At 38.1% G+C, this 15,169-nt stretch overlaps 1 protein-coding gene across 1 annotated transcript in view; it reads left to right on the forward strand.

Moving 5' to 3' along the window:
• Positions 1 to 15,169, forward strand: part of LOC135221817 (neither inactivation nor afterpotential protein C-like) — a 106,492-nt gene that overhangs the window by 78,547 nt on the left and 12,776 nt on the right. The window contains 4 exon segments of the mRNA XM_064259710.1: positions 1,520 to 1,722; positions 2,426 to 2,628; positions 3,999 to 4,212; positions 5,836 to 5,974. Coding sequence (XP_064115780.1) covers positions 1,520 to 1,722; positions 2,426 to 2,628; positions 3,999 to 4,212; positions 5,836 to 5,974 — 759 coding nt within the window.

Consider the following 15,169-nt stretch of genomic DNA (forward strand, 5'->3'; position numbering starts at 1 on the left):
AAATAATAAACCGGACGAACTGTATACACGTATAATATTCAATTTGGAAACGTTGCCTTCGTTAACTGTGCTGGTTCTTGCCGCAAAAGGATGGTGAGCAATCTGAGATTCCAGTTAGACTAGACCCACACATTGTAGCAGGAACATGTCTAACAACCAATCTACAAAATCAAAGCTTGGACATGTAAAAATAGCTCTTTGGGGCCATGTACCAAAATAAGAACAAGAGAGAGAAAAAAATCCTTTATAACTTTAATCAAAGGATTTTACGTTATTTTACGAAGAAAGTCTCTTCAGAAGGACAGGTGTTGCACGGAATTTTACGGCCATAACGCCTGAAGGGGTTGGCGTGCCACCTTGGTGGCCGCGAGTTTGATTCTCGGGCATTCCATTGAGGGGTGAGATATGTGTATTTCTGGTGATAGAAGTTCACTCTCGACGTGGTTCGGAAGTCACGTGAAGCCGTTGGTCCCGTTGCTGAATAACTACTGGTTCCATGCAACGTAAAAACACTATACAAACAAACAAAAAATTGCTGGTAGGAAAATACGGAGACCCTGTGAGACCTTGTAAATACTGTCCATGACTTTGAAAACATTAGAAAACCCTGAGTCCAGATAGATTTGATTCAAAGTAGTCTCCCAGCCTATCCTGTTGGGAGGCCATAGAAAACCAGTCGACCAGCGAACAGGCGCTATATATGGTTGTTGACTTACCAACACAGCGTAACATTGATTGCGATATTAGAATTATTTTCGAGAGACTGCAGATTAACACAGTGCCATGCCAAGTTTTCATGACAGGTCTAAAACTACCATAATTTCCCTTATTGAATAATTTATCGGAAGCCCCTTTCCCTGGGAACTTGGATAGAGAAATATAAGATTGCTTTTGTTACCTAGTATGAGCTGACTGATTCATTTCAATTAAGGACCTGTTACATTCCTAAGTACCACAGTCAGCGAGTAAAGTGCGTAGTCAATAGAAAAAGAAATATGTCCTTTAAATTATATAGTCTGTGTTATACAGAATTCGTACAATATAGCAAAGGCATAGATTACTTGGGTAAACATATACTTGGCTCCAAAAGGAGGAATGACATTTTTATACCAGTGAGTCTCAGGACCATGATTCATATTGATGATTCTCTCATGCTGTTACAGCTAAAGAGAGAGGGAGGGGGGTTTGGGGGTTGGAGGGAGAAATGAGTAGCTCCGCTCCTGAGGTAGCCGTATGTTATATAAAGTAAGCTTTCGGTCCCTGGCGTTCTAACTATAAATTTCTTAGAAAATGAAGCCGACATTTGAGGAACATTACATAACCCTGCATACTTATACAGATACACGTTTACTTCAAGATATTTTGCTTATATAATGACGTAGTTCATAATTTCGGTCCATGATCTATTTATTTTTCCCTTCATTTTTCGACATTCCTGTTGTACTAAATGCACATCGCAGTACTCAGAATTATCCCACTCTGATAATGAATGCTCATCATTCATTCTCTTTGCATACAGGTTCATCTGTACAGTCAAGAACTCCAAGCGAAGATGCAGCGGCTCAATTACACAATGGAACTCGCCAAAGTTCGCAACGAGGCCGTGGGTTCTCACAAACAAATCATATCCCGAGCGGCGCCTCCCCAGCCGAAACTGGCCCTCGACCACATGATCACGGCCTACTTCGACACCACCTTCCTCTGCGATCCGAGTCGGGCCAAGTAAGTCCACCAGACCACGGCCCTTGTTTTCAGATTCCGCCTCCGATACCATATTGAATTTTCTGGGCAGAATTAGGTGGAAAAAGGGTAGCGTGAATCTTGCCTCATATCTAGGTTATGCCCTGGGTAGATCTATAAATAAATAGATAGGTAGATCCACTCGGATTTTATTATTATAGATGTTTCATCGATAGATAGAACTCTGTCAAGTGGTATTCGAATGGCCCTGCCTTCTAGATCAAGGTGATTCCACCCAACCTTTTATTGTATTTAATGCCTTCGTATAAGCCACCCCCTAAGGAATCCCCTGAAAATCCCTTTTTTATCATACTATGGGAAACCGTTTATCTGACAGACTCTCTCTCTCTCTCTCTCTCTCTCTCTCTCTGTATATGTGTGTCTATATATATATTATATATATAATATATATATATATATATATATATATATATATATATATATGCATAAATTACTTAATTTAAATCATATTTCTACCAGTACTGTGTAAATTCAGATCAGCGTCATTTGCAATACATATTTATTTCAAGACTTCTTGCGGAACCCTGATGATGGAATGAGGAACCCCACGGTTCCACGGAACCCTGGTTGGGAATCGCTGCTTTAGATATACGTAACAAATTTGGATCATACTTCCTCTGTTGAATATGCTTTACAAGCGTCATATATTCTGTCCTTATTTCAGGAAAGGTCGGCAGCAGGATGACGACTGGGAGGCGCCCTTCAAATCCCGAGCGTCGGCTGCCCGCTCTGCCAACATGGGTATTGATGACGGGTCTCAGCCCGGGAAGGGAGGAGCCGGAGGAGCCTCAGGAGCGAGGGACACTGGGTACACCCCTATGGATGTAAGGTCAAGAACAGCCATGTTCAACCAAGGGGGACATAATGGTTAGTATCGAGATGAAGATGTATTTCCGTTGATATTTTATGAGAGAATCCGTTGCTGTGCAAAAGACGTCGTGCGTTGGAAACTGTGGAAAAATCTCTGGGTGTTTTATCTGAAAGGGAACGTGATAAAAAAGAACCTTGCAAAATCCGTAGTTTTTTTTTTTTTTTTTTTTTTTTTTTTTTTTTTTTTTTTGGTACGACGCCTTAGAAATTTTGCCAATGAAAGTTCATAAAGGGAATGCTCTGTGGATCGTATGATGAAACTGCTAAGTTGACCGTAAAGAAGGTTTTCAAGGTGAAAGTGTCGTCTTCTGCTAAGGCTAAAGGAATATATTATTCTACTATATAAGGAATGATGGTGTGCCGCCACTCTTTGCAAAAAGTGGAGTAAGTAGACCTGTCTCACAATTTCACCTATATAATACAAAAAATCTCAGATCTATTTCAATGTTGGGGGAGACCTATTCCAGCTCAGCCCCCATCCCCACCCCCCACTCACAAAAATCAACTAATATCCTGCATTTAAATTTTCAGCTAGCCTTCTGACGGAGGAAGGTATATAAATAACTTCGGCCTGTCTTCGTTAACAGAGGGAAAATTTCTTGTATCTCGTATATATCGTCAGAAGAATAAAGTCCCATACAGTACAGACTACTTACGAACTTTCAGAGATACGAACAACCATAATCGTAGATTAAAACTGTACTCCACTGTGTAGTTCCTCGTTGGACGAGGGGTTTGCGCGCTCGGCTACCAATCCGGTGGTCCGAAGTTCGATTCTCGGCTCAGCCAACGCGGAATCAGAGGAATTTATTTCTGCTAATAGAAATTCATTTCTCGATATAATGTGGTTCTGATCACACAATAAGCTGTAGGTCCCGTTGCTAGGTGACCAGTTTGTTCCTAGCCACGTCAAAATATCTAATCCTTCGGGTCAGCTTTCCAGTAGTCTCTCGTCAAATTTCAAAAGGAAGAAGTGCTTCCTTAAAATCAGTTACTTTGGCTTAATACATTATCTTTCTATATTTTCTATGAAGACAAGAGAGAAATGTACTTGCTTCGGCAATATAATTATACAGTATATGTTAAGAAATCATCTGCATGTTAGATTCATTGTTTTCCCTTCTACTTGCTTTTAGGCTCTGGTTATTTCTGGTTAGTTGATAACAGATCCTTACAAACCTTACTTATAAAAAAATAAGAATGACGTAGCTCAAATCAGTCACAGGGCTGCCATAACGTAACCTGTGAGTAATTGGGTTAACGACATGAAAATATCAACCTTTTGTTAGCACATATTCCTCACCGCACACCCTAGTCAAAGTCAGTCTGCGGATAAGATTAAAACCCAGTGTGTTTTCCTTTTGCAGCGGATTACAGTTACAACGAACCTGCCACGGGAGCCAGCGCATACAACAGATTTGCCGGTAGCAGTACGCCTCGTGTAGCCCCGTCTTACAACAAGTTCGCTGGCGCCAAATCGAACTACGCCCCGCCGACTCAGTCTTACCTTAAACCTACAGCTCCAAAGACGCCTGTAGTGGTCAACTCCTGGAATGACAGACAACAACACAATGGTTACAGGTTGGTTGTGGCCCCTTGTATCTTTTTCAGAACATTGATTGATTATTTAATTAGTTCTTGCTGGCGTCGGAACGAAGAGGTTATTGACCCCGTTTTTCAGAATAGGAAACTATCTAAATTCCAAGGGTCATGGTACTAGAGTTTTTCACAAGATGTTTAAATAAATATGTCTTTTAAGCAAAGGAAGTCCCAGAAGTCTGAATCGTTCTTGTTTCTGTTGGAGCTGTTTGAGGCCCGTTTATGATATATGTCTTTTTAATTTGTATACGGCCTGTTGGGCTATTTCAGGCGCGGTAGTTGGTGGGAGGTCATGTCTATAGGAATATAGACACAGATGACAGGTGTTCCTCATAGTAAAGTTCTTAGCGCACTGCTGTTTCTATTTTATAAGCTAATATGTGGTCTAGCTTTAAAAACAAGCGTGTTGCTTATGCCTAGAATGTAGACCTGCGGTTACAGAATTTCACATAAGCGTCATCTAAAATGATTTAAGGTTGTACAAGCTCCAGTCACAGATGTTTTGCCCCTTTATTTTTTCACCTTTTTACTTTCTTTTTTTCTCCTCGTGAGCTGGAGATTTAGACTCAGTTTATTTTGTATTGCACTTAGCTTATGCCAGACATAACTCTCCGGTATTGGTAACGTCACTTCCTTTTTAGCGGTTTGTCTCCAATCCTTCGTTCTTCCCTTATTCAAGGAAACTTCCCTGATCATTGGCGAGAACACTCATTGATTGCAGTTTAAAAATACAACTTTAAATAGAAGAAAAACCAGAGCTGTAGCCATTAGTTTCCGTCTCCAAATCATTTCTAGATACCTCAAAATCACACATATTATCTCTTCCCAAGCATGAATTAGGGTTACGCTGAAACTTATAACTTGCCTTGGTTCCTTTAGTCTGAAATTAAGACCAAAATCGATTGGAAGTCTCCATTCTGTTATTTGTGCCGCATTTTATTATTTACTAAAGTTTTTTTTATATAAGAAGAGTGCTCTTCATTTCGTACCTTAGTCGAAATATTCGTTATGAGCGAAATTTCGCTTTTATTAATGCCTTGTGAAGAGTTAAAATTGAGATTTTTCGAGCCATCAGTGAATGATTATGACAGATATTACTTATTATTATTGTTTTTTCTTAGTATCAAGGTCATCCTATTCGACTGGGTGGTTTTTATAGTGTGGGGTTTCGGGTTACATCCTGCCTCCTTAGGAGCCCATCACTTTTCTCACTATGTGTGCTGTTTCTAGGAGCACAATCTTCTGCATTTATTATTATTATTTTATTATTATTATTATTATTATTATTATTATTATTATTATTATTATTATTATTCAGATGAAACTAAGTTATGTGAAACAAGGTCACAGGGGCCTTTGACTTGAAATTCAAGCTTCCAAAGAATACAGTGTCCATGAGGAAGTAGAGAGAGGAGTGAAAGGGAAATACAGAAAGAAGAGATACCACTTGTAAAAAAATAAATTAATAAATTAACAAACAGGTAAAAATGTATTAAAACGCCAGGGGAATAGTATTAGGGTAATAATACTATTCTCCTGTTCTTCTCTGTTTCATTCATGCACAACACCCAACGTATACTACGTTCTTCTTCCCTTTTATTGCAGTGACAGCAACTACGACGACGACTCCCAGGGAACCCACGACTTCAGGAAGCACTTGCGAAAGACGAACCGGTCCGCGATTCTGGAGATGGAAGCCAGAGCAACAGGGGGCGCTTCCGAAGAAGGGTCGTTCAATTTCCAGGTGTGTTGGGCTTCTCCTTTGTCAATGGCCTTCCATTTCTGGTTAGCCCTTCTCCCCTCATTCTGTCTCGTGTGTACCAATGAGCCATGTTTTCCTTTAAGTTCCTCCACAACCTGAGCCATGTTTTCCCTAAGTGTCTCCGATTAAATAGTGTTTTCTCTCTCTCTCTCTCTCTCTCTCGTCTCTCTTCTCGTCTCTCTCTCGAATCTCATGGTCGTCTCTCTCTCTCTCTCTCTCATTTATGGACACCCTTCTTTCTTGATTTGTCCAATTTTTTCAAATTAATCGGTAAATAATCTCTTTTGTAAATTCACACTTTCGTCAGCTGTAAATTATTTCTTACATTATGCACTACCCTTGCTTTGCCCTGTATACACAAATTAATGTTTAAACGTTTTCGTAAATTTCATTGTTTGTTTCACGTTGGAATTATTTCGTAAAGTTTCATCTTCTACCTTTTTTGTAAATCTTGTACGTAAAATTTTTTTACGTCCTTCCGAGTTATAATAGTTTTGTCTTAGGGCGCGTCCACGCGGTGCTCAAACATCTGTTGCGAATTATTTTAGCGTGCTGTGGTGCATGTTTGCAACAGCATGTAGACAGTTGTTTGGAGACGTGATCCAGTAATGTTGCGAGAATGTTCACAGAAGGCAGCGAAGGCGCGATACTCGCGTCCACGCGTGTGCTCAAGTAGCTATTGCGATCTCTTCTGGCATCATGTGTACAAAGCATGTTTTCAGCAGTATTATCTGGACACAACATATCATAACAACTATAAAAAATAAAAATAAAAATTCCATCTGTCCACCCGCCTGTGGTGTTTGCGTATGGTAACACTGCGTCCCAGGCTTTGTAAGTTTTAGGTAAATAAAAGGATATCTGGGTGTACATTTGCAACTGAAAAGTGTTTTAATAATTTACTGTATGCTAATTACACCGTTAATATTCGAAATAGGATATTGCTATTATTGTTGAATGTAAGCTGAATGTAACTATCTAAAGCCCGGGACGAAGTGTTACCATACGCAAACACCACAGGCGGGTGGACAGATGGAAAAAAACCGAGTATAGGGCGTCTATATACCTTGATAACACCTTAAAATTGTTCGGAAATGTATCGTTTACATGTTCGGAACGCCCGTTCAAGTCTTAGTGGGTCCCTGTTCGAGCACACATCCTCACGTCGTCTCGTCTACTTCGGAGCTTCAAACATGTTCGCAACCGCTGCTGTCATTAGTACCAGAGACACGACAGTTAAAAGTTTATCCTGCATAATATTATGTTGCTTACACGTTGCAAGCTCTTGTTTGAGCACCCGCGTGGTGGCGCCCTAAACATATACGAGATAATCATTCAAAATGTGTTTTTGCTCCTTTTCCAGGATTTTCTTCTCCCTATTTCTCCCACATAATTTATTCTTTGTTTAGACTGACTGACATCTTCGTTCAGACCCTGTTTGGTATTTCGTTAGAGCCATACCCTTTCTTTGTCTTTTTATATTCAGAAAGTGTAAAATAGTTTGAAAATAAGCGAAGTATTATTTATTTTTTTTTTATTTTTTGCATACAAGTTAGCCCCATGTTTGATGTATCCTTGAAAATGATTAATCCTGTTATTTTCAGATGGATAAATGGTTTGGTGAAAAGTGAAGCTTTTGGCTTGTTTGCCTTTTAGTAAATCTCATGCTTCGTATATCTAATGAACTCCGTCAGTCGAAGCTAATGCTTCGGTAGTTTTAAGGGCAACATAATATTTGTCATGGTAATATGTCTTAGACATTGTGGTCCGTAAATTCGGTATTCTGAACAGAATCCTTTCTGGTTCCAGAATTTAAATGGGAATTGTCTTTGGTCGCCTTATTGAGTGAGTGAATACACTTACTTCGACACATTTTGTTTTCGCTAAGGTTGCATATCCCGTAGGGGGATAGTGCCGTCAGTGCGCCTCACGGGTTACGCTGTAGGCATTACTGAAGGTTCTCTGCAGCGTCCCTTCGGTCCCTAGCTGCAACCCCTTTCATTCCTTTTAATGTACCTCCTTTCATATTCTCTTTCTTCCATCTTGCTGTCCACTCTCTCTTAACAATTATTCATAATGCAACGGCGAGGATTTCCTCTAGTTACACCTTTCAAACCTGCTTACTCTCAATTTCCTTTCCAGCGCTGAATGACCTCATTTGTCCCAGTGCTTGGCCTTTGGCTTAAATTCTGTATTCCATTCGCAAGGTTGCATCAAGACTGTTTCCGTCGCATCAAATCTACACTTCCTTCGTTTTAACTGTATTATTATTATTATTATTATTATTATTATTATTATTATTATTATTATTTTGTTTTTGTTTATCACAGTCATCCGATTCGACTGGGTGGTATTTATAGTGTGGGGTTCCGGGTTGCATTCCTGCCTCCTTAGGAGTCCATCACTTTTCTCATTAAGTATGCTGTTTCTAGTAGCACACTCTTCTGCATGAGTCCTGGAGCTACTTCGGCATCTAGTTTTCCCGGGTTCCTTTTCATGGATCTGGGGATCGTGCCAAGTGTTCCTATGATTATGGGTACAATTTCCACTGGCATATCCCATATCCTTCTTATTTCTATTTTCAGGTCCTAATACTTATCAATCTTTTTTCTTTCTTTCGCTTCTACTCTGGTGTCCCATGGTATTGTGACATTAATTAGTGATACTTTCTTCTTGATTTTATCAATCAACGTCACGTCTGGTCTATTGGCACGTATCACCCTATCTGTTCTGATACCATAGTCCCAGAGGATCTTTGCTTGATCGTTTTCTATCACACCTTCAGGTTGGTGATCGTACCACTTATTACTGCAAGGTAGCTGGTGTTTCTTGCACAGGCTCCAGTGGAGGGCTTTTGCCACTGAATCGTGCCCCTTTTTATACTGATTCTGTGCAAGTGTCGGACATTCGCTTGCTATATGGTTTATGGTCTCGTTTTTCATATTACACTTCCTACATATGGCTGAAATGTTATTCCCATCTATCGTTCTTTGAACATATCTGGTTCTTAGGGCCTGATCTTGTGCCGCAGTTAGCATCCCTTCTGTTTCCTTCTTGAGTTCTCCCCTCTGTAGCCATTACCATGTTTCATCGCTGGCCAGTCTGTCTCGTACAGTCCGTGCATTGGTTTGTTGTGCCATTTCTCTGTTCTGTTTATCATTCTCCTGGCTTTGTATATTTCTGGGTCTTCGTCTACTTTTATCATTCGTTCTTCCCATCCACTCCTTAGCCACTCGTCTTCACTGGTTTTCAGATATTGCCCGGGTCCTCTGCTCTGGATGTTGACGCAGTCCTTTATGCTTAGCAGCCCTCTCCCTTCTTCCTTTCGTCTTATGTATAGTCTGTCTGTATTTGCTTTTGGGTGTAGTGCTTTGTGTATTGTCATGTGTTTCCTAGTTTTCTGGTCTATGCTTCGGAGTTCAGCCTTCGTCCACTCCACTGCTCCTGTGCTGTATCTGATTACTGGCACTGCCCATGTGTTTATGGCTTTCATCATATTTCCGGCGTTGAGCTTTGACTTGAGTATCGCCTTAAGTCTCTGCACATATTCTTTCCTGATCGTGTCCTTCATCTCTTGGTGTTTAATATCCCTTGCTTCTATTATTCCCAGGTATTTGTATCCTGTCTCATCTGTGTTATTTATTATTATTATATTAGGACACTGCACGAAAGTTCGGGGACAAAGTTGGTGCGAAACCTCGCAGTTCCCCTTCCGCCTCTAGTGCTCCTAGTGATCGTAGTACCCCATGTGAACCCCGGAAGGTTGGTCGGGTATCTTACTCATTCTCCTGAAATCTCAGAGTGTTTTTGGAATCTTAGTTTAATGTAGCTCTCTCTCTCTCTCTCTCTCTCTCTCTCTCTCTCGTCTCTTCTCGCCTCTATATTTATATATATATATATAATATATATATATATAATATATATATATCTATAAATATATATATATATATATATATATATCTATCTTCTATAGATATATATATATATATATATATTTATATATATATATATATATATATAGATATATATCTATAGATAGATATATAAGATCTATATATATATATATAGATATATATAATATATATAGATATCTATATATATATATAGATATATATATATATATATATATATATATATATATAGATATAGATATATAATATATATCTATATATATATATATATATATATATATATATATATATATCTTATATATATATCTATAGAGATATATATAGGATATATATATCATATATATATAATATATAGATATTATATATATCTATAGATATATACATATATATATATATATACGAGATATATATATATATCTATAGATATAGTTATATATACTATAGATATAACTTATAAATATATATATATCAATATATATCTAATATATATATATATATATGCAAATAGATACATACAAACACACAAACACACACACATATATATATAGATATATATATATATATATATATATATATTTATATATAATATTAAATCGGCTTAATTAATCCAAATTTCACCTGTTTCTTACCTTCCAAATTGACTACTGTAGATAAAAGTAAAGATATTGTAAGTACAGTACTACATCTAAAAAAAGACACTGCTGAATCTACGTATATTCCTCTTGTACAAACCACACTAACGTCTTCGATAGCTAATTGTACCGAAAACGACGAAACAGTCTTATTTACTCCTCTCTTTGACCTGGAGCTTAGATTGGACAGCATTTGATTGGCATTCTCATTTAATGACTTGGTTTACCCAGAGTCGAGGGCGATGAATTAGTGTTGTTTATAGACTCACCGAAACAGAAACAAACTTCAGATCTGTGATGAAGTTTTCACGGTAGAGTGTCTTTTCATTCTTCGTGGAGTCCCACAAATGTTAAACTGTGTGATGCATGCAAAAAGAGAATGAGAGAGCGCGTCATATCCATCACGAAAATCACCAACAACTGCATCATCCGTAGAGATTCAGATTCTGAACTAAAATATGTAGCTACCAAAAATAGTTTTTGATGACGTCATCTAAAAGAACGTGCAGCAGTAAGTGCATAAATTTTCTGGTAATCTAAAGGTCTGTCCATACTAGGAAACATTGTTTACAAACAAAGTTTGCAAACTTTGTTCGCAAACTTTGCAAACAATGTTTCCTAGTGTGGACAGGCTTTAACAACCGGAATTGCAGAGGAGAAAAAAACCCTCATGCAATGAGTCTAGCTTCCCACGAGACACAAGAGAGAGGACGTTGTGTAAAGCGTCATTAGCAGAGGAGTGATAGAATGTGACTCACGGAAAGTAAGTCTTTTTATTATTATTATTATTATTATTTTGAGTCATCCAAAAGAGCTGCCCTTGGAGAAAGTCTGAGAAGTTCCCAGTCGGAAGCCAAAAGTTTTGCACGACGTGGACTACTAAATTCAGGTGCGAGAGAGTGAAATGTACATCTCTCCAACCAAACTACACTATACTATAGCAGATTCACATCAACCGTGCATCTGATGTCTAGGCCAGTCCCTTACGAAGCTTCTGATTGGCTGTTGATAAGCCAATCAAAGAGGTGGAACATACATCCTGCCTATGTGAATTCTCGAGAGAGACTGAGAGTTTCCAGCCCTGTGATTGGCTAATCAGCAGCCAATCAGGAGCGTCGTAAGGGACTGGCCTAGACATCAGATGCACGGTTGATGTGAATCTACTTTAACAGGGAAATCAATCAAAAGGGCTGAGCTAACATACTCGTTGCTAAAGCAGCGCTCATAAGCCAGCATATTATTGCTAATTATCATGGAAAAAAAGAGCACCCATAGACTTAAAAATAATTTATTTTTAATTCTGATTTAATGAGTTTGCTATTGCTTCTTTTTTTACTTGCATCAAACAAAATTATCAATTAAATATATCAGTCAGGTGTAGACGAGTAATTTTTAGATAGGATAATTCAGTCAAATCGTCCTCTTTTTTTTTTTTTTTTTTTTTTTTTTGTGTGCTGTAGATCTATCAAGAGAGAAACAAATGGATATTAATGTATTTGATAATGAAGTTTGCTCATTTTAAACATGCGACACATTCAAAACACTTTCTGAGATTTCCAGTAGAAAATGTTTGACAATATTTGAGTGGTATATGGATAAAAGACTAAACAGTTTTATGCACATAACACGAAAGGAGATTTATCTTCCATGTGTATCAAAGAGAGAATCATTCTTAGGTTTCGCCGGCCGTTAAAGAACTTCAAGAGCTGGCCAAAAAAGATGGCGCCGAGGAGGGTGCACCATCCGATTTTCAGGTTTGACATCTTTGAAGAAAAGCGCTTTTATGACGCGCCAACTGTATGCTGGCTGCTTTCTGTAGTGGATGAAACTATTGAACGCGACAACGGTCGATTTTGTTTCAGATATCTGCGGCTGGTTCCCATGTTGTAGGCTTAGGCTTATGTTTTTTTTATTTATTTTTTTTTTCTTTTAAGGCATGAAATGACAATGCTTTAATTGCAAAACTTAAATTTTTCTTGAATTGCCTACAGCGACCTGAAATATCTCATCTAATAACTTTCTTACCTTTTGCAAGGCTTTTTTTGTATAATATAGTAATTAGTCAAATATTTTATGGTTTTTAGGGGATTATTTCCCGCTCCTTGCTTCTACCCCATTTTCTAAGATTATAGGTTTGTACACAGGTAGAGTATATGCTTTAATAGAGTGAACTTCTACAGTACACCTTGATATTATATATGTATATGGGAGAGAAAGTGTGTGTGTGTGTGTATGAGAGAGAGAGAGGAATGAAAAAAAAGTTAGATGTAAACAAACAAAAGTGGAATTAGTATTGGAGGAGCATGGAGAATTCAGTGATGGAGATGGGGATTAGCCAAACATGTTTATGATTATTGAGAGTACAAGAAGGTATAAAGGCAGCAGGTGTTGGAATGACAGAATGAAAGGATTAGCAAAGGAAAACAGGAGACAGTCTAACGTTAAGTTACAAGACAACAGAGATGATCATGTGACAGTAGGAAAGGGTATGGATCAAATGGTCTAGTAAGGGTGAGTGAAAAAAGTTGGTTTTGTTCGAAAATTACAGATGCAACTAACAGAAAAAATCGGACGAATGAGACGCTCCTCCACATGGAGAAGGTTCTCGAACAAATGGATTTGAGAATATAAGAAAATTCAGCTCTTTGACAATGGAGGAAGTATTTTGAGGAGTTCATTAAAGTAATGTTAGAGTGAAAGTATATCTGCATAATGCAAGAGTGGAAAATGTTAGCGGATATCTAACATTGCTTATGGAAATGATTATTCAGAGGTTAAAGATAAATGTCAGCTGGAGTTTGTGGGATTATAAGTAAGGTGTAGTGTACGGCAGTTGGAGGGTTATTGACTGGTTGGCCTTGGTGTGCAAGGTAACGTTTGTGAGGATGATGCGAAAGGTTTCAGATGGATGGTTAAGAAAGATACTTGTTCATTCTTTTTAAAGTCGAGGTAATAAAGATGACTTAAGAAATAACGGGTATAGCAACACTTAGCATACCAGGTTGGATTTTGATTGCGGAAGTAAGACAGACTGATTGATAGGGGAAGAACTATGTTAGCCTAGACAATAATGAAGGCATGTAATGTAAGAACTCGTTATGATTTTTTTTCTTTCTTTTTTGAGAAATTCGGGAGTCGAGTGAGAACAGGTGTACTATGTGGCTTGCATGAACCAGAAAAATAAAAACTATGAGATGTAGTGTGGAGGGCAGTCTGGATGTAGTAGGTAAAATGCAATTGGTTGAGAATGATCAAAGGTTTTTATGATGAAATCGACGTGCATGCCAACATATGTAGACAGTTAGGTGCAACTTTTGTTTGAGGCAATGGTAGGTTCTGTCTTCTGTGCTGTTTGTAGATGGAGAGATGGGAGATGTCATAAAGAAAGAACAGATGTAGGCGCAAAGTTATGGGATAAACAAAAAATGGCTCGTTTATACATTGTGTAGTGGCTGTTCGGAGATTATACGTATAATTGGGAATAATAAAGAGGACTTGCTGTCTAGTTTATTGTTTAAAAATGTTCGTAGGAGGAGAAAACGGAAAGAGAATGTTATCAGGAGAAACAAATGGATATTGATATATTTGATAATGAAGTTTGCTCATTTTAAAACATACGACACATACAAAACACTTTCTGAGATTTCCAGTAGAAAATGTTTGACAATATTTAAGTGGTATATGGATAAAAGACTAAACAGTTTTATGCACATAACACGAAAGGCGGTTTAAATTTGAGAATCATTCGTAGGTTTCGCCGGCCGTTAAAGAACTTCAAGAGCTGGCCAAAAAAGATGGCGCCGAGGAGGGTGCACCATCCGATTTTCAGGTTTGACATCTATGAAGAAAAGCGCTTTTATGACGCGCCAACTGTATGCTGGCTGCTTTCTGTAATAGACGAAACTCTATTGAACGCGCAACATCCGATTTTGTTTCATATATCTGCGGCTGGTTTCCATGATGTAGGCTTAGGCTTATGTTTTTTTTTATTTTTTTTTTTTTGAAAGGCATGCAATGATAATGCTTTAACTGCAAAACTTCTGTTATTCTTAAATTGCCTACAACGACCGAAAATATCTAATAACTTTCTTTCCTTTTGCAAGGCTTTCTTTGTGTAATATTATTAGTCAAATATTTTATAGTTTTTAGGGGATTATTTCCTGCTCCTTTTTTCTCTCCCAAGTTCTAAGATTAAATGTTTATACACAGTTATAGTATATGCTTTAGTAGAGTGAACTTCTACAGTACACCATGAGATTATATATGTACGTAGGAGAGAAAGCGTGCGTGTGTATGAGAGAGAGAGAGTAATGAGAAAAAAGTTAGAAGTTAACAGACAAAAGTGGAAATAGTATTGGAGGAATATGGACACTTTAGTGATGGAGAAGGGGATTAGCCAAACGTGTTTATGATTAATGAGAGTACAAGAGGGTATACAGTCAGGAAGTGTTGGAATGACAGAATGAAAAGATTAGCAAAGGAAAACAGGAGACAGTCTAAAGTGGTGGTGGGATGACAAGCTCAAAAATCAAGTGGGCAAAATACCCCCCCCCCCCCCACCCCACAACAACCAAAAACCACAACCCCACAACTCAACAACACAAGAACAAGCAAGGAATACAACCACAACTCAA

This window comes from Macrobrachium nipponense, chromosome 3 (genome assembly GCF_015104395.2).
Source record: "Macrobrachium nipponense isolate FS-2020 chromosome 3, ASM1510439v2, whole genome shotgun sequence".
In the NCBI taxonomy this organism is placed as follows: domain Eukaryota; kingdom Metazoa; phylum Arthropoda; class Malacostraca; order Decapoda; family Palaemonidae; genus Macrobrachium; species Macrobrachium nipponense.